The 20,128-nt window shown below is 37.1% G+C and overlaps 1 protein-coding gene and 1 long non-coding RNA gene across 4 annotated transcripts in view; both read left to right on the forward strand.

Moving 5' to 3' along the window:
* LOC118647680 overlaps positions 1-10,161 on the forward strand; it is a 29,183-nt gene extending 19,022 nt beyond the window's left edge. The window contains exons 2-3 of one of the 2 annotated variants that reach the window (XR_004964842.1): positions 9,098-9,171; positions 9,747-10,161. This is a non-coding gene — a long non-coding RNA (uncharacterized LOC118647680). Of the gene's footprint in view, positions 1-9,097 lie in introns of both variants that reach the window. The other variant, XR_004964841.1, reaches the window with a different exon arrangement.
* Positions 10,162-17,869: 7,708 nt separating this feature from the next.
* Positions 17,870-20,119, forward strand: LOC105833887 (THUMP domain-containing protein 3). 2 transcript variants are annotated; one of them, XM_012675975.3, is made up of 7 exons: positions 17,870-18,064; positions 18,175-18,287; positions 18,368-18,908; positions 19,055-19,233; positions 19,311-19,490; positions 19,604-19,738; positions 19,826-20,119. In XM_012675975.3, exons 1-7 carry the CDS (start codon positions 17,977-17,979, stop codon positions 20,039-20,041), a joined length of 1,452 nt encoding a protein of 483 aa, XP_012531429.1. In that variant the 5' UTR covers positions 17,870-17,976; the 3' UTR covers positions 20,042-20,119. The 2 variants fall into 2 exon arrangements, with proteins under 2 accessions (XP_012531429.1, XP_012531430.1); XM_012675976.3 differs by having other exon boundaries at positions 17,871-17,994.
* Positions 20,120-20,128: the final 9 nt, after the last annotated feature.

The raw sequence follows: 20,128 nt of genomic DNA on the forward strand, positions 1-20,128 counted from the left end.
ATACCCAGCGAATAACAATGATAATAATGATATAATAGTAATAAATTCGTCATCGCATATGACATGTATGATATGAATGTCTTGCAGCATGTTTTTTAGCATTTTTTTTTTTAGAAAAATATGAACATATATTCAGAGAAACGTATGAACATCTGTGGCGATCAATTAGTACTTTAGTTATTCTATAAATATTTAAATTTGACATATAACAAGACAGTTTGACACTAAATATTTTAGAACCGTGAAATCCTTTTTGAATTTAATTTAATTAATTATATCATTCATATTAATCATCTTAATGGATCTTGCATTGTATTAATATAACATATATGCATAAAGCAATAAAGCACATTGTCAGAGACATCAGATAAAATTTATAATTCTTCTCATATAAAGCAGATAATAAGAAAAGAGAGATTAAATCTTGTTTTCTTTTTATAAAGTATATAATCGGATATAGGAACAATGTGTGTTACAAATTTTTCACAATATTAAGTTTTTATTATTTACGTGACAAATTTGTTGAAAATTTTATCGTAACTTGATCAATCTTCCTCAGTCGATGGTGTCTGTAGAATAAATTCACCTTGAGCACGTCGCAAATGTTACCGTTTCACTTTTTTCCTCGCGTCTTTTCTCCTCTCATTTTCTCCCATTCGTATCTGTCGAGGACTCTCCTTTTCAAGTGTAGAGCGGAGCACGTGTGAAATTCTCAGCATCGTTGCCAGTCGATACGCCGGATTTTCGAGGGTAAAAAAAAAAACTCGTATCTCATCGCGGGGACAAATCTAAAAGCACTATATATACACACGGGATTGCGCGTCTGAAAAAAAGCGGGATAGTTTTTTCTCAATGTACTCCCCAATCTTGTCTTTCAAAGCGCAAACATTTTTTTCTGTATTTGCTTCTTTTCTGACTGCCTACTTTCCGAATTATTTAAATTAACGTAAATTGTACGTATTGTAAAAGAGAATTTTATTTAGAAAAAATGTACTTTAAATTAAGATGGGTATTTTTCATCTTTTGCAATTTAAACTTTTGGTCTTTTTGCAATTATTTTTTCAACAATGCACTGACAGAAACGACTGCTTAATTCAAATAAATATTTATTCGGATAGCATTAATAATATATTTTATAGAAAATGAATAATATTTATTTTAAATAAGAAATATTTTCTGAATTATAGAAAGCATTACTTGTTTTAAATAAGTACTATTGATTTTCTATAAAAATGTTATTGGTACTATTCAAATAAATATTTATTTGAGTTAAGTATTCGTTTCTAGCAGTGTACTATCCTTATAGAAAGGATTTCTGATACCAAGACAAAAAAATATTCTTGACATACTTAATCTTATTACATTCTCTTGTAGTATAAAAATAAAACAAGTTTAAGATTAAATCAGAAATTTTTATCTTCAGGTCAGTTTATTTTTAAATCTAGAATATCATAAGATTGTCACAAACTTACTAAATCATTCTAAGAAAATGAATAAGATAGCATCCAAAGTTATTTTATTCCAGATTTAAAAACTTTGCATTTAAGATTAAAATATTCCTTCTTTAATAATAAACATGATTGGCATTATATCGATTCTATTTTATGATAGATCTAAGAGTAATATATAGCATTAGGTCCAGAAATCTTTTCTGTGGGCGTGAAAACCGAAAAAATATGAATAGTACACGGACAGAATTTTCTTTTAAAAATTACCCTGAAAATCGTGGTAATTGTAGGACAACGTAAACCTTGAAGAATTTTACTATACTTTTGACAAGATTTACTAAAATTTTAATAAAATCTGGCAAAATTTTGTAAATTTTACTATACTTCTAACAAAATTTACTAAAATTTTGCCAAATTTTATTAAAATTTTATTAAATTTTATTAAAAGTATGGTAAAATTCTTCAAGATTTACGTTGTCTCACAATTACCACGATTTTCAGGATAATTTTTAAGATAAGAGAAAATTCTCTTCGTGTATATAATTAAACTTTGAAAAAAAAAATAAATATTTCAACATCGCTTATCATCATCGTCTCACGACGATTCCGTTCTTGCAAATTCTGGCACATTTCATATTCTAAGGAGTTTCCGGTCGTCGTCGAGAATCCAGCATCTTCGTGTAATACTCGCTGTTCCGCGGGGGCGAGTACATACATCCTCGCGAGGAACAAGGAAGAGGACGGAATCGTCGAGTAAGCGATTCGACGTCGGCGTCATTACGGCCGCGTTGCATAACGTGTCATTGACCACGCTCGCTGGATTACTCACGGCTCTTCCTCGTGACCTTGGATCGCAATCGAGCCTTCGACGCGTACCCCTTTGTAGACCGGCCGATCTTGGGACCCGGTTGTTGAGTAATCATCGACGACGGCGATGGAAGGCGCGGGGAGGGCAATGCACCTGGTCCCAGCGAGCCGGTTGCGGGCGAACGAACCATTTGGAGAACAATGGCGCGCTAATAAACAATCCCAACTGGACCTTTATACTTTCGTAGAAAGTAATGAGGATATGACGGTGGTTCGTCGAAACGGAGAGATAAATCTCCAGCGCCGAGAGTTGCGGGCACGATATCGCGTGTTCGGATGCATTCAGGTTTGCGGCTGCAACCGTGGAATGCGGCGCGACTCATATAGGAGACGGTACAATGGCACGGTGATATTCCGCGGTCGCGTTTCCGATTTTTTTCCCCCCTTCTCTAACGCGCCTCCGGATTTATGCGGAGCCGGCGCGTTTAGATTTATAATATAATCTCGCAGGCAGCGATGAATGCCGATGCGCAGGTGGCTGTTGCCTGGCAGTGACGCGACGCGCGATAATTTCTGCATACAGCTGTAGGGATAATATATCTTGTGACGTGTTTTTCTACGAGTAACGATCCTCGGGATAAAATCTTGATGAGGTTACGAATTAATAATAGATAATATAAATAGCATAAATTCTTGACAAAATTTCAATTTAGTTGAAAAATTTGATCAAATCAACAATATTTTTTTCTCCGTGTAGATAATTATGAGAGGATTAAGATAATTTTGAGGAAGAATTTTCTTTCTATCGCTGTATTATGAAACTAATTTGTTATTTAAATATAATATAACGCAATACCAATTTCGATTATGACTTTTTATAGCACAGAATTCGTGTAACGTGATTGTTTTCTGATTGTGTCGGAGCTAACCACGTTCCTCGAGCCGGTTACAGTAACAGTATATCCTGTACTTTGGTATCTAATCTTCTGCAGCGGATAATAGGGATCCAAGAGATCGTTGAACTTTAGCTACATCTCGGGGAGATTCGCAATTGAGTATTCAATGTACAAAGAATGCAATCTAATGCGTGACATTTAATGCGGACGTGGATATCTTGTAAACTTAGGAGATAGGAGACTTGGAGAAAAAGACATTCTCATTAACTGTTTTTTTGTTTTCAAATCCGCCGTTATTTACAAGCCAATGGCCGATATAACACGTAAAGATTCTACTTTACATTCTAAAGTCCTGCAGAAACTTGAAAACGATAAATATGCATTGAGATTAAATTGATACAAAATCGTCATGCCAAATGAATGCGATATACAATTGCGGCGCTGCAATTTCTCGTGCATTGTAAATTTCTTCCCGAGAAGAGCAGAAAACAGATGGGAGGTAGCGCTTTTGCAAAGTGGAGCACGTTACAAAAGCGTCTTAATTAAATTCCCGAGATCGTAACATTATATCCAACGTTATTCTTTCCTATTTATAATCCCCGCTGCCGCGTTTCGCCGTCCGGATCGATCGGACGGATCCCTGAATGTTTAACGCGCCGCTTCGCGTAACGCGCTTAATCCGACTCGCGACGCGATCCGAAGATCCTGCATAATGTAGCCGCGTCTTCCGTTTTCCGAGCGTGCGCTAATTAACGAAAGCGAATTAGTATCCGGCGCCGGGGATATCGCCTATCTGCTGTACGTACGTCTCCGCCGAATGCAGTTTTTTTTTCCCTTCCCCGGCGACGTCGGAGCCGACGTCAACGTGAAAATTTCATTCGATCCAGTGACATTCAGTGGCAATATGGCGCCTTCGGATCCAAATGCAAGCGCGAGAGACTTGAAAATGCATGCGCGCCCGCGTGCCGCGTATCCTAGACGCTAATTGGAGACAGGAGAGGGATATTAGAAACGATAAGTGCCGATGAGATTCAATTTGCTTTCTTCGACGTTTCCATTGCCCCTTTGGGAAAATAATTAGAGGTCTAACTAAACCGAATCGACAGAAACGCTCATAGCAATTAACGTTTCGATTAGCAATCCGATTATGCATTTTCTTAATCCGTCATCGGCCCGACGTGCATTGGTTATTTAATACGACAGACGTTGCCTCAGAAAACCAATTGCTTTCCGAGTAATCGCGCGCTGACAGATTACTTCATATATCCACTATCGGCATTTTAATTTCCATGAAATTTTTTTTTTTTACACACATCTAGCGATACCATATTTTACTTTATATTTTATATCGTTATTAAACAGAGAGTGCGTTTTACCGCTATTTTGAAACACTCTACTTGCACCAAGTTTTCACGCGATAAATCAAAATGTAATACTTTGTCGAGTTTCACTGAGAGAGAAAGAAAGAGAGAGAGAGAAATCTCATCTTTAATAATACTTATCTCAGATGGTAGTTGTTTATGTACGCGTTTCATATTTATGTGGCGTAATTAGCAATATTTCACGAATGCGTAATGCTATTAATTCAGCGCGGCTTAATAAGTCGGGGAGGGTAATAACAGCCGCAGGAAAGCAGATGCACGTATATACTATCGAGACGAGGATCAGTTTTTACTCATTCGCGGAATGAATGGCGCGAGAGGGAGCTATTACTCCGCGATAAGCAACGGCAGTGCATTCATGACGCGCGGAACGTGGTACATTTTCCAAATGCAGCCGCAGAAAAGAAGTACGAAGAATGGAGGAGGCACGAGAAGGTATTACGAAAAAATATCCTCAACGTTTACATCGATAACTCGATAACGTGTACCTTTCTAATCCGTGAGTGTACCTGTCGATGCGATCAATCTTGATCCGGGAGCAACGGTGCTATTTGACGGGTTTATCCGCCACGACGACGAGCCCGAAAGAACAGCATCGCGGTTTTAATGTCGTTACATCGTACCATAACGATATTACAGAAGAAAAAATCCGGTTTGACAAAGGTAATTCTTCGTCCGTGCGATCTGCGCCCGCTTACGGCGCGCAAATTAAATATCCACGGAGATCGGCTTATCGGGCATCAACTTCGCATTAACGTCACAGCACTCTCGATACGGCCCGCGGCAGGCCAGCTATCATTCGTCAAAGTCAATTTTGCCCCGGTGCCCAACGGCAGGAATTAAACTTCTGCGCGCGCGGCACTTCCGCAATAACATCGCGCTCGCGCGCGCGCGCGCGAAATTAGAAGCGCCGTGTATCGAGACGGGTTCTTTGTCAGGACGTCGAACGTCAACCGCAGCTGCTGGAGGTTATGAATTTTAAGTAACGAGCGGGAATAAAGATCTCTGCTTGTCCCTAGAAAACCCTAACCGAGAGATACGTTCATTACAAAAGTCAAGTATGTTTGGTCGATATAATTAGAATATAGGATTTTTCACAGCTTAACAGAGATGCGGTTTTATGAGAGAAAAAAATACTAAAATATTCAATAGAAAATCAATAATATTTATTTAAAGCAAGTAATAGTTCTCTATAATTTAGAAAATATTACTTGTTTGAAATAAATATTATTGATTTTCTATAAAATACGTTATTAGCACTATTCAAAGAAATATTTATTTGAATCTGGCATTTTTTTTCTCAGTGTAAATTAATACATTTTTTATTGCGACGTTGAGGATTATATAATGTATATTTTTGGTATTAATTCGAAATCCGATGGACCGCCACTGAATTCTATTACATTGAAAAACTATTTGATCGTGCATCTTCTCTCTGTGACGTTTAAAAAGTCCATCCGCACGGTACAAAATGTTTCTATCTTTAGTTTTAAATCGAGACCCGTCGAGATCTTTTACTCCCTTAATATTATTGCATAAATCCAGTTATGCGCGTCAGTGTCATTCCGCATAATTGGATAACCGGACGGAAAAACCTACAAATATACAAAACATTATACCTGAAAATGCGATGAAGCGTCACTTACTTCCGTATTACAGCTTTGTCCGTGCTCATGTCGCGGAAGTGTCACACGGTAAAAAAAAAAGAGAGAGAGAGAGAGATAGGAAAAAAGAACTCTGGAGTGCGCTCCGGCATCTCACCTAATGGAATTAGCTTCCTTGCAGGATACACAGAGAGATCCTGCGACGGGTCGGCGACGGCGGTGGCGGCGGCGGCCGCGGCGTGTGTGTGTACGTGTGCATGTGTGTATATGTGTCGCCTAATTAATAAAATAAATCAGCCAGCGGGCTTCGCGCCGATCTCCAGAGTGCGACGACCCCGGCATTAAAGCGCGCGCGAGCGGCTGACTGACTAACTGGCTGACTGACGTGGCACCCGACGTCGGCCGATTGTCAAATTACAAGAGATCGAGAATACCTGATGGGGTATGTGTATACTTGATGGGGGTGACGGAACGGGCGAGGGGTGGGGACAGGGGGGGGGGGAAGGGCAGGGAGGAGGGAAGGGAGGGGGAGGGGGTTTCGCGCGGCGTCGCGACACCGGCGTCGACGATCGCGCAGAATCTCTCGTCGCCCCCACCAGGCGACGAGCGTTGTCGATCCCTACCCCTTTTCCACCTGCAACCCTTCCGCGACGGTCCAGCGTTACGTCATTCGAGTCCTGGACTCCGGCGGCGACCGTGGTCCCTCACTTCCGCTTCCGGCTCCCGGTCACGAGGCGCTGCGCGGAGGAGATCCAGTTCTGTTACCAGGTAAAGCGCACCCGGTGGCTGACTGACACATTCGGCCGTTCCGGCTCTTCGGCCTGCCGACCGCAACGTTTTTCCCTCCTGCGCTCCCAGGGCTCCTCTCTCCCTCGTGGCTGTGCGCCGTGATGCATCAACCTCTCTGGTCCGTATTCGCATCTGTCTGCTCCGAGAGAAACCAGACTTCAAGACCGCGTTGTATTACTTGACACGCTAAAGTTCTCGATGTAATTGATATTTTTCTCATTTTTGGAATTTAAAAGCAACGATTTCCTTAAAAACGTCACAATTTTCAATTATTAAACGTTATGTTCTTACACACGAATATACCAAAATTAATTACGGGTTTTTATACATAAAAGTTTTATTTGACAAAATATTCGTCTGGTTTCTCGCTTGTTGATTATTCTCGCTGGGTATTTTATTGTTTGTAGTAGCGGACTTTATTTTAATCGCATGCCTGCACTTTGTTAGTATTAGATGCAAATTGTGTAGATATTAATCGCTTTTAGATGTGCTAAGCGACGTAAAGCTAAATGGAATTGCATGCTGCGAGTGTGTAGAATGCTTATGTCATGAGAAAAGGAACTCGAAACCGTTTTTCAAAAGCATTTACGAGATGAAAGTGGAGAACTTGACAGTGGTAGATTGCAGAAAGCCGTAAGATACCTGTTGCACATTGCTCTGAGGCAAACATGACCGGCACATTCACCCACAGCAGGACGGCATTTCTCCTCAAATAACTGTTTTATTCAAGTATAATAGCGCCATTGCAATCGCATAAAATATTATCTACATTCCACATTCGAGTTTAGTCGACGTGATTTATTTATTTATTTATCTAAAAGCAAATGATATTTGAATTCTTTCGTAGAAAATTTACCGTGTACTCGGTAGTCAAAAACTGGCTGGCCATCCAGTAAAGAACACATTATTATGCCAGATTGCTGATGCGGGCATCTCGCGTTGCCTCGTAAAGATGCATTGATAATCACAAAAACTGCACCTTCAACAAATTTCAGTCTTTGCTTGGGTCTCGCTGAACTCGTGATCGCGCTGTAAAACCATCATTATGCACTTTATGTAACTTCCAACAGTTGACTATGGCAAAAATGAATATTTGCAAGGAATTTTTTTTAAGCTCCTAAACGCTTATGTAGTCCTGCAAGAGATTTCTTGCGAATCTCTTAATTTTCAATATTTTTCAAGAACGTTTAAAGCACTAGACAATTATGTACCTTTGTGAAAATGAGAAATCTATTCGATATGTCTATTTCTCATTTTCACAAAGTGATGGATTGGAGGTAGAAGAGTTAAAATGTCTTAAATTGGCTGATTTCTAGATTTGCAAGTGTAAAAAGTGTATGTATCGATCAGAGATATACAAGGGATGTTTATCTCGCAATATCCAAAAGTTATAATCGAGATAGAATTCCGTACTAGTGAAAAACGTTCCGGTGCTCTCCATGCATTCGATGTACATGTTGCTTTTGTGCTGGCGCGTGGGGAGCACAACAGGCGTGTAACGGTTCTCGAATCATACAGGCGTTGAGATAATTCGAATACAGAACACTTTTGCTTGGGAAAACAACATCAATTAAATTGTTCCCAATCCCAAATCCGTTTTCCCAAACGTTTATCCCCGACACTTGTGCCTCGTGATCTATCGAAGTCAGTCCGCGATCCAATCGATCAAACGACTATACTACAGAGTGTCATTCATAGTTGTCGGGCTTACGCGCTTATCCGATCGGATTGTATGGAAACATCGAACTTTTGCAACTTACAAATGACAATATGACACGGGGCATAAATTTGCGTATCGAGTTTTCCATCGCTCTTAATGTCCCGTTGTCTGTTCCGCCTTCGTTGTTCTTTTTTTGCGTTAAGCCAGCACCTCTCAGCGTAGAATGCTCGTTTAAGCGAGTTTAAGCGGCTCTCGTGAACGGTTATGATTCTGACGATGAATCATGCAGGCTATAAATATTTTGTGTATCTCTCTAAAGTGTAAATATATTCCTGATTTTATTTTAATTTTATTTCGGCGTGCACGAAAATCAATGCTCGATTGAGCAAATTGTTTCTTTAAAAAACAGTTCGACAGCTCTCGTTTATAATTGTTTACGAGATGAGATGTATAAAAAGAATTAAACCTTCAATCATATTTCATACTTACATGTGCATTTGTATCTTTTTAGAAAACCTTAGAAACGGCAAAAGCTGCGCCGCGGCATTGGGAAGGCGGGCGAGAATCACGATAGCGAGGAATCAGGTAAGTGGAAATCTGTGGGGAAAAGTTTGGTAGGGCGGAAAGGGATTTACTTTTCGCGTGAAGCATCGATTTAAAATTGGACGTGAAACGTAGTTACCGATATTGCCTCTCGACCGGCTGAGAGATTGCGGTGAGCGAAGGCGAGCGAGAGAGACGGCGAGGAGGAAAGATATCGCTGCCGGAGTTGCTCATCCCGACGTCCGATACGTGCGATGTAATAAAATTATGATCGGCCAGCCCCTTCCATCCATTCGTCTCAATCATTTCCTCGCAAAGATTGACGAGCGCGCGCGGTATTCCCGCCACTTCCGATTCTCGCCTCTCCATTCGTACGTTCGTTCCCGCTGTCCTTTTTTTTTTTTCTTTCGCCGCTGCACTGGAAACGTTTTACTGCCGCGTGATTGATTTTAAAGTCCCATTATAATCGACCCGGTACTTACGCGAGTATTCTGAAATTAATTCTGGCTCCCTTTTGCGAATCTCCTCACCTCGCAATAAAGATACCGCGGCAGTGGGGGGCAATAAAACGCGTATCGACGTAATCACGATTGTTAATCAAGATGCTTTAATTACAGGACTATGCAAGAGAGCGAGAGAGAGAGAGAGAGAGAGAGAATTCCTTGTTGCAGTCGTCCGAAACCTGCGTCACAAATATCCTGCGATCGAGCTCTTTATGCTTTTGATTGTTGCTCAGAAAGCCTTGTTGACGATATTGGCTTTCGGGCAATAATCATAATCACGGAAGAGCTGATTATCATCGTTATCTACTATTGTCTATTATTATATCGTTATCTGTACTGTTATATTATGATATTATAACGAGAAATTATATTTTTATCTTAGAAAGAAAATGTTATGTATTTACATCTAACTTTTGTTTATATCTGTATTACGGAATTAAGAATCCTATTTAACATGTTTATTATGTCTCGACGAATACAAGCGCTAGCGAATCAATGTTTGAAAAGAATAAAATGTGATATGTAAGTACTTGCTGATCAGACTACCTCAAAACTTTGTTAATTTATGTTTTAATACTTAGAGATCGATATATATTGCGAATATTTCCTGATAATTGTTAAAATATTTTTGTAAGTAAGTTACATTTAGCAAAAGTGACGATACTTAAGCATGATGATACTCATCACTGCGTATTACATCGTGGTATCTTATTCTTCAAACTCAGTCATGTGAATCAATCTCTTCGTATCAAGGATCGCAGCGTGGGAACTTCTCGGTGAGTTTTATAAGGCGAGGAAGTACACCATTCCAGATAGTTACGTTCCCTTTAATTACAATTATTACGGCGCATTATAAGATACGACGTATGACTAATATTTCCGTAAAGACATTAAAAATAATTGCAATTAGTCATCGAATGAAATAGGTAGTAAACTAAGCGATGGAAGGTAAATTGCTACTGATAATAAACAGAATCAGTGTGACAAGTAATAATACGCTTATTAATTAAAATGAAGGCTTTCTCATCCAACAACTGTTCAAGAGTTTAATTTTTATAATATAGTCATTTTTTTATTTATCTTATATAATATAATACATTAATTTTTTTATTCATCTTTATATTCATATCTAAATATAGACTGTATAATAGATTAAAAAAGAGTAATAATATCTATATAATATATAAAAAATACAGAAATAATGTTACGAGGTTTGATAACTTTTTGGTATATAGTCTTGTAAATAAACTTGCATTAATAGAAATTTTTTAATTTAATTGTTAGTCTAAATTTTTAAGAATTTACAAAAAAAAAATAAAAATTATATATAATTATTTACTGTTCTACTAAAGAATTATTTCTACCACAAAAGAAAATTATAAATATAATACAATTTATAACGTAACTTCTCATAAATGTTCGACAGTATCGTGAGATAGAAATAGCATAGCTTTTGAACAGAAAATAAAGTAACGAATTTGTAATAAAATGCATATATAGTATATTAATTATAACTTTGATAGACGGAAAACAGGTAGTGAATGCTGGCTACAAAATTAGTTAAAAATTTAATCCAGGGGGAATCATAAAAGAGGGAATTGTTTCCACAGATTTTAATACACAGAAAAAAAATGTAATACAGCCAATAACATATGTGATTGCGGGCTGCCAACTACATAAAATACTCAATACAATAATATTTGCTATTAATGCAAGTACAATGTTGATACTGCAATAGCATATATTATTGTATTGAGTATATTTTTAATTGGCAGCCCGCAATAACATATCTTATTGAATATATTGCTTTTTTTTTCAATGTAGACTGAAACCTACGTGAATGCACTTTCAATACTACACATATCTAATCCATACAATACAAATGTTTTAGTAGATTTATTTCGCTTTTCACTGATAATGTGAAATATAGTACGAATAAAAATATAAAGTGTATGCAATATATTAGTAATTAGCTGTTATATTAGTATTTAAAATTTTTATTAATGTAGTATTAAGATGTCAATATGGATCGGCTCGCGTTTATAATCATTATTTAGCGTTAGATTTTTTATTAAGCCTTTTTTCTATTATAATTTTATAAAGTTTTTAAATATTTCTTTGATATTAATATTTTTACAATTCATTTGAAATTTAATACATACTTAAAAAATAAAATATTACTGAATATGTAAATTTATCCAAACGTATATATGTATTATTGAACTTTAAAAAATAAATATGAAAATTTATCAGGTAGCCAGACGTCATCGCTTTATACATGATATCAATAAATTGTTCACACACACACACACACATCTCCCATTTCAAAAGTCCTTTAATAAATATTTCCTAAAATTTCGAACGTACACACAACATACATTATCGAAATATTACTTTGCTATGAAATTTTATTTTTGTTTCAATCACAATTTCCAATAAATTTGATATTATCAAACAAAATAAAAAGAAACATACAATCAATATGTATTTGTTATTAAATTGCATATAAGCATTATAAATTATTTGGAAATTAATGAAATTCAGAAATTCTTAAAATTTTTCTAGAAAAAATTCTAGAATTTTTAATAATGCAATTTATCATTGTTGATTGTTTTCCTCGTTTTATTTAAATTTTACAATTGTTACATAACATTTTTACAAATAAGTATAATACATTGTCGTATACAAAAATGTATATTAAATAATTAACATAACGCGCGATTTATCAAACAATTTCCCACGTTTCTTTTTATATACATAAGCTCTCGCACAGTTTGTAAAACAGAAAACTCATTCGAGATGATACTATCACAAATTATTGTGTCTAATTTATCTCAATGTCGGGAATCACGAAAGATTAATTCCGAAGGATGCATCAGCTCATGTCGGGTTAGTCGACCGCAAAGTTTCTTCTGCTCGTTTCGCATTTTCTCCGTGAAAATTACACAATTCCTGATGCACGTCGATGTCGGTACCGACAGTGCTTTACCGAGAACTGCCAAAAAGTCGGCGAAACGAGGGTCGACAGCCAGGAGCGTAGTCCGAGCATCGTTCGAGATGGGATAACCGACGGGAGGAGGCGAACGACGGGTCCGGCAACAATGCATTATTTAAATTTTAAAAGCCCCTCAAAGTGTTGGCTTAATTCGCCGGTCTTCCACCCTATCTCTAGCAGATCGAAAACTCGGAAAACCAACGAGCGGGAGACCTACGTTGACATGTGCGTAAATGTGCATAATGCACTTGCGGTTGTATAGCTTAGAGTTCGGAATATGATGTATGTGTCGGAAAAGACACTTATCTTTTATATAAATGTATTTGAAAAATAATTATAATCATCAAAAGTATTACTACATATGTGAAAAATTTGAATAATAAAATTATACATGCATATAATACGCGATTTCCTAAATTTTATAACAGTTCCGTTCTTTATACTCATCTTTACAGTCACGATTTTGGCAGAAAAATTATTTCCAGTTACTTTTAAATATTTAAAACAAATATATGTGTTTAAATTCTTAATTATATATTTCAGCTAAAAGAAATCTCGGATAACGTAAATCTTCATTAATGAAAATTAAAATTGTCAAAAATTTCATCTTCAATTTCTTAAAGGTCTTGCATGCAAAAATAAGTCAAGGAGCCATATTAAATTACACGATTGCTGCAAAAAATTTAATTTTCATATTAGCGAAATAATAAGAGGAATATCTCTTAGGAATCAGATACAGTTGCCATCTTTCAGACAGCGCGACGAGTCAGACAGAGTGTAAAAATGATATGCATATGCGACTTCGCGGCCGTCAGGCACGTTCGCGAACGTGAAATCTGCATTCGTCGCTGAATCGATCTCATCTTTCCACATAATTGCCAATATAACCAGAGCGTCGAGGGGGGGCGAAAGCGCGTTCGCGCATCGGTGTGTGTACGTCGCGAATAATCGCGCGTATACACGCGCGCCTCGTACCTGAATGCACGCAGACGGGAGTGCAGGATTCGCGGATACATAGGAAGCTGGAAGCAGGTTGACAGATTGACGTTCGGTCGCGCCTCGTTCAACCCAGCGTCCGATGAATATTTCAGGATGCCCGGCTTCACCTGTCAGTCCGCGGGATGCCATGCGGCGCGGAGAGAAAGAGCGAAAGAGAAAGACGGAGCAGCAGCAGCAGCAGCAGCATCAGCAACAGCAGCAGCAGCAGGAGGAGCAAACCTGGTTGCTTCTATGTATAGGGGAGCCGTGCCCTGGCGAACTTTCGACCCGAAATGACCCGAGAGAGTCGAAGGAGATGCAGACTCCGTCGCCGCGATGGATTTTCACCTTTTCTTTTGCTCTCTCCCTCTCTTTTTCTCTCACGCCGCCATTTGCCATCCGCGATGATGAGTCTAATTTCAGGATACCGATCGATCGTCTATGAATATCAGAAAATTACGTATTTATTTCCACGTGTCCCAGTTTGCGCGCCCACTGCCTGCACCGAGGACGTAAGGGACGAAGTCGGCGAAGAGATACGCCGATTTCTTATTTATTTCGGTACTCGTTATTCCAGCGTGAATATATTTACCGGTATTTGTCTCGTCATAATTGATGATTATGACAATTAATTAATTAATCCACTTACGTGGCGCACGGCTGACTTGTTTGTTAAGCTAATTCGATTTAACGTTCGAAATCTAGAATAAAAATAGATAATTAGCGCTCGCATTGTAATTAAATCATTAAGCTGCGCTCTACGTATAAAGTTTTAATGTCGGGAAAATTTTACGGAGTTCTTGTTGAAATTGATAACGTTTTCGAAAGCGACTTTTTAAAATAAGTGCCTCGTGTTATATTCAAGATATCTACTACTACGCCTTTCTGAATATTAATTTACGATCGATCGACTTAACGTTCTATTATTAAAAACCCCGCTGAAGATTTGCACGTGGACAGTTCCTAAGTTCATCGATTATTCTTACCTAAGGGGGCATAACTATATTAGATATATATTTATCCAAAGAAGATGTACGTCGGACTAATGCAAATTCGCATACAAGATAGATGACCCCGCGGTTCGCCCCGACGTAACGCGAGATGGATTCGGCGTTGAATCCATTAAGTTCATTAGATTCGGAATCGCGAATCTTACCGCGATATTAAATTAGCGCGCGACAACTTTGGAAGCTTAACGTAATCGTCGTGACGTTATACATATATCAAAAAGGCGTGTTAGGACGAGAGAAATCTCCCGTCGCGCTGAAACGAGACGGAGCCTCGTATATTGTTTGTATCCGCCGCTTGTTCAAAGCCACGGCGGTCGAGAGGCGCAGAGGGTGGGAAAAATCGGAGGAGCCGAGAATTGGCGAGCTGATTTATAGCTGGGCTGCACCGAAGGCCCTCGCGGTATCTCCCTTCGCGGTCTGTCTGTGCGTTTGACATTTGGTGCCTTACGATGACCGACTGAAATATGAGCCTTCACGTCGCGTACGTCCAGCCGTCCGGTCCCGGTCTCGCCGAAGTGGAGGAACTGGATTTCCAGTCATAGAGATGGTTGCGCGCACAAAGTTGAAATTGGCACTTACGATGGACGCCCATTGCGCTTTCGCTGAATATTCATGGTGCCGCGGTAAAGGGTTATTGAACCGCTGCTGCAAGCCTGAACCTTGAATGAGCCGAGCTACATAAAGATATCGCGATCGACAGGGGAGGAGGGGAGGGGGGGAAAAGAATGCAATCCGCTCCGGATATAATTACCCGGTTCTAAATAATGACAGCGCGTTAAAGTGCGGAGGACGCGCGAGTCGCTTTAGCATTCCATAATCAATTACTTTACGAGCGGTGTATATATATATATATACGTTTGTTTATACGTGGAATTATTAATAGAAATTGTCACCTCAAATTTCGAATAATACGTATCTATCTCGGCGACGAAAACAATAACAATTTAATTCTTGGCTAAAAATAATATATTCCACCGCTCCCAGACAACACGCATGTCTAAAAGACATCTTTAAGACGTCTTAAAAGAGACGTCTTTGAGACTTTACCAAAAGACGTCTTTATGACGTCTTAAAATCATCTTATTTTAGACGTCTCTCTTAAGACGTCTAAAATACGTCTTTTTTAAGACATTCTTTGAGACGCCATTTAGACGTCTTTACGACGTCTGAGAAAGACGTTTTTAAGACGTCGAATGACGCACATAACCAAATCTGCCGTGTGATGCGATCAAGTCGATCGACGTGCTTATCCCGTATCAATTTTTGAACTCTTGCACGTATCGCGTGTGTGTTGGGACGTTTTGTCCTAGTTTGCTGTGTAACGCAGCCGAGTGTGGATACGTTAATACAACACAACTTTTTAACTCTCGTACGTATCGCGTGTGTAGGCTGTTATTGGAAATAATTAACCTTTCTGACAACAGTTTTTGACAATTAATAAACCGGACGATAATAGTGTTGCGCTTAAGTTGCTGTAAAATATGTGACTGAATCCAGTATCTCTGTAAAATTCTGTAATTTCCAATCACAAAAACATGAAATAAAATTGAAATATATAATATAAAATTTTGTATTTATAAAAAAAACTTATCTTAATAATAAAATAAAAATAAGGAAATATAAATATAAAGTATTTTGTTTAAAATAATAAAAAATAAAAAATAATAAACCTAGCTTTTGGAATCCTTGGCGGAAAAATTTTCTACAAAATTCTAAAAAACTACAAAAATTTACAAAAGTGTGTTTCAAATTTAGCATTTTTCTGTAAAAACTACAAAAAAATGCCAGAATTGGAACACTTTTGTAAATTTTTGTAGTTTTTTAGAATTTTGTAGAAATTTTTTCGCCAGGGATGTCTAAAATAATTTTTATATAAGACGTCTCAAAAACGTCATAAATAAAAAAAATTAGACGTCTTTGAGACGTCTTAAAAACGTCTTAAATCGGGTCATAAGACGTCTTAAAGACGTCTAAAAGACGTCTTTCTGATAGTTTTATAAGACGTCTTATAGAAATATAAGACGTCTTTTAGACGTCTTTAAGACGTCATAATGTTCTCTGGGCTGTTTGTACAATAATATCGATATTAATCTATTAATTGGGGGGATAATAATAAAGATAATATATCATCCAGAAGGTAGAGATAAATTAACGGTTAGACGATTTAAATAATTCAATATTTTTTTTCCCCCAACCTGACAGGTGCCGTTCCAAGATTAAAAAAGGATTTGCCGAACGTTACCGTATATTTCGGTTTTAGCGAATGTCCCGCGTCAGATTAATTTTTAATTAGTCGCAAAATTATGCTCGCGGACTAACAATAGCGCTGCTCGTGCTGCACTTTAGCGGAATATGCGACATCTCCTATATCGGCATCATATAAAATAGCATCGATTTTATTGTCCGTCGTCGCAGAAGCGGGGAATGTGTACCGGCCGCGAGTGTCAGAGTAATTTTCGTTAATTAATGAAATAGATTAAAACACGGGAAAGCGCTCTCGGCGCTGCCGGACGCGGTCACGTTAGTTGACAGCGCGAAAAGGTATAACGTCGTCTGCATATCCGATGCAGGTCCATTTACAACGTCCGCCGCGCCGCAACGTGCGCGCGAGTTTATGCAACTGCACACGTACCAAAAATATACTTATTGATATAACTGTCATTAAATGAGACGCGTCTGCCTCTCTAGTTGGATGTCATTACAATATATATCTGTTCATCTTAATTGTTTATTGAAGAGACATCGTGTCGTTCACCCCTGCAGCGCTTAACGATTGATATTCTGCAGGTTCTAATATTAATTTTATTCAATTATCCCTCTCGTACGATCTCGGACAGGAAATTTCGAATTAGGAAAATAGAAATGCAAGGAAATAGAAGGAAAATTAAAACCAAATTCTGTTATTAAAATTTATAAAACGCTGTAAATTATTATTTTATTTTCTTCAATATTAATTATCTATTATTAATGATGTATAAATAAGTGAAAAATATATTTAAATATATACAATTTTACTTTGACACTTTAGTAAATCGATCAATAATGCTAATTTCTTAAATGCGTAATACACATTAATTATATTAAGAATCCTGTCCACAAAGGTTAACATAATTATTACGAGATCAAAGATTAAATCAATAGCTTTAATTTTCCCACAAAATTTTTAAACAATCTTTGTTAATAATAAAAAACAAATTAAAATCACAATTAAGTCATGCGCAACATAGCTTTGTGTGGTGTATGTGTGTGTGTGTGTGTGTGTGTGTGTGTGTGTGTGTACAGCATGTAGCACTGTAGCTTGCTGTAGCTTCAGGTGAATGTACGGCGTGTATTTTTCTCGAGGACCAAGAGAATAAGAACGATGAGTATCTGCGAATCTGTGAGTGAACTCTTTGCAGAGTCTGGTGATAAAGACAATATTTTTACGATTGCAGTCACTGTGGACACAGGTACAAAATTATTCGTAAATTTATCCGTAAAATGAAGAGAAATCCACGTGATGATTAAACATAACCTTACCTATACAACAATTTCATAATATAATTTCGTTGAATCGCAGGTTTCGAGTGGGAAGCGATCGATGAGTGCAAGGAGAAATTGAGCAAAGATGTTCGGGTGGTCAAGCAACGCGGAAGAATCTACTTCAACATTGACTGGGACGAGTTTCCAAAAGTACTCTTCCATCTAGATTTTTTTTTAGACAATAGACACGAATAGGATATTTATATTACGTTTTACCGCCAAAATTGTAGGTTCAACAAATGAGATCGATAGATCATATATTTATAGTAGCTGATAATGGAACCTTGTCGTTTGCCAAGGACCACAGAGACAAAGAATCAGATTTACTATGTATAAGGAACTATAATTCAAATGTACTCTCTAACTCAGATGATAGATGGAAAAAAACTCTTAAAGCATGGAAATGTGCAACAGATTTTAAAGGAAAACTTTATCCAACAATTGAAGAATATACTGCAGCTAAAGAACAAGATCTAATAGTCAAAGCGGAAATGCTAAAGATACGTAACAAAGAGCAAGAAGAAAAAGACCCTCTTGACTGGAATGTATCAGAGATGAAAGAAGAAAAAGGGAAAAAAAGAGGGCAAGATCCTTCGAAATCTGAGGAAAATGATGTACTGAAATACAGAGTAACATGCGAGAGAAGCGGCAAACATACAGTTGAATCCACGGATGTCGCTAGAGTTATCGGAGAGGTATTACAAGACAAGTTTCATTGGCTGGTTGACTTATCCATGTATCATCTAGAAATTGTCTGCAAACTGATAGATGGTACGAAAAATGAGAGTTAATAAATTAATAAATTTTAACAAGAAATATATATTTAGGTTTATAATAGTATCTTCCAGGATCAATTAAATATGTATTAATAGTCATAAATTAATTAATAACTAATTTTTTATTTTTGAATGTTATAGAACAACTAATAACACATTTACGTGTGACGCACAAATCTAAGCATAACAGAAACATCATAAATTTTGGACCAACAACTCTTAGATCAACTATATGTTATAATTTACTAAAATTGGCGAACCCTAAACCAGGAGATATAATAGTAGATCCTATGTGTGGAGGAGGTTCTATTCCTATAGAGGTACAGCATATTTATAATTAAATTAATATAAATAAAATTAATCTAGTTTATAAATTTCCATTTGCATAAATTTTTAGGCAACACTTGCTTATCCAGACACATACGTCTTATGCGGCGACAATGATTCCAGAGCTACAGATAGAACAAAGTCAAATATGAATGCTTCGACAGTTGGGTGTAAAATAGATCTCGTACAGTGGACTGCTTCAAAATTGCCATTCAAAGATTCTTTTATTGATGTTATTGTTACTGATATGGTATGTATATTTAAATTTACAATTAATGTTTAAAAATTTTCTTTATAATCAACTTTTTAAAAATATTTTTTAATTCCTTTTGTAAAAAATAATTTTTTTTAAATAATCTGCAGCCTTTTGGTAAAAGAAGCGGAAATAAGTCATACAATAAGTTCTTTTACAAGGATTTTTTGCTAGAACTTGGTCGGATGGTAAAAATAAACGGACGAATAATTCTACTCACTTATGATAGATGTAACTTTAAAGATGTAAGTTTTTATTACAATGAAAATTAAAACATTAAATTAAGTAAGATTTTACTTTATGATCTGAAATCAAATTGTTATTTATTATAGGCTTTAATGGCAGCTGGCGATTTGTTCTGGGTGATGAAGATAATTGGTGTAAACGTAGGAGGCCTTCCAGCTGCAGTTTATGTTTTAAATCGCACTCAAGTATCTCTCAATTCTTTCAAACCGCGTCTGGCCAAGCCATATGGAAAGTATAGTTATTCGAAAAATGATAAAAATTCATCTGCTCACTTAGACCAATTAGATATGCCCTTTTCATAAGTGTTATGATATAAATTTATATTTTTGTACGAAGAAGTTAATAAAGTTTATTTATATGTTTGGCATATAATCATATAATTTTGTTTC

This window comes from Monomorium pharaonis, chromosome 10 (genome assembly GCF_013373865.1).
Source record: "Monomorium pharaonis isolate MP-MQ-018 chromosome 10, ASM1337386v2, whole genome shotgun sequence".
NCBI lineage: Eukaryota > Metazoa > Arthropoda > Insecta > Hymenoptera > Formicidae > Monomorium > Monomorium pharaonis.

Excerpts from the sequence above, each read along its gene's own strand:
- LOC105833887 (XM_012675975.3), top strand. The coding sequence starts at position 17,977 with ATGAGTATCTGCGAATCTGTGAGTGAACTCTTTGCAGAGTCTGGTGAT. Across the intron at positions 18,288-18,367 it reads ACTGGGACGAGTTTCCAAAA|GTTCAACAAATGAGATCGAT; the intron begins GTACTCTTCCAT and ends CCAAAATTGTAG. Across the intron at positions 19,234-19,310 it reads GAGGTTCTATTCCTATAGAG|GCAACACTTGCTTATCCAGA; the intron begins GTACAGCATATT and ends ATAAATTTTTAG.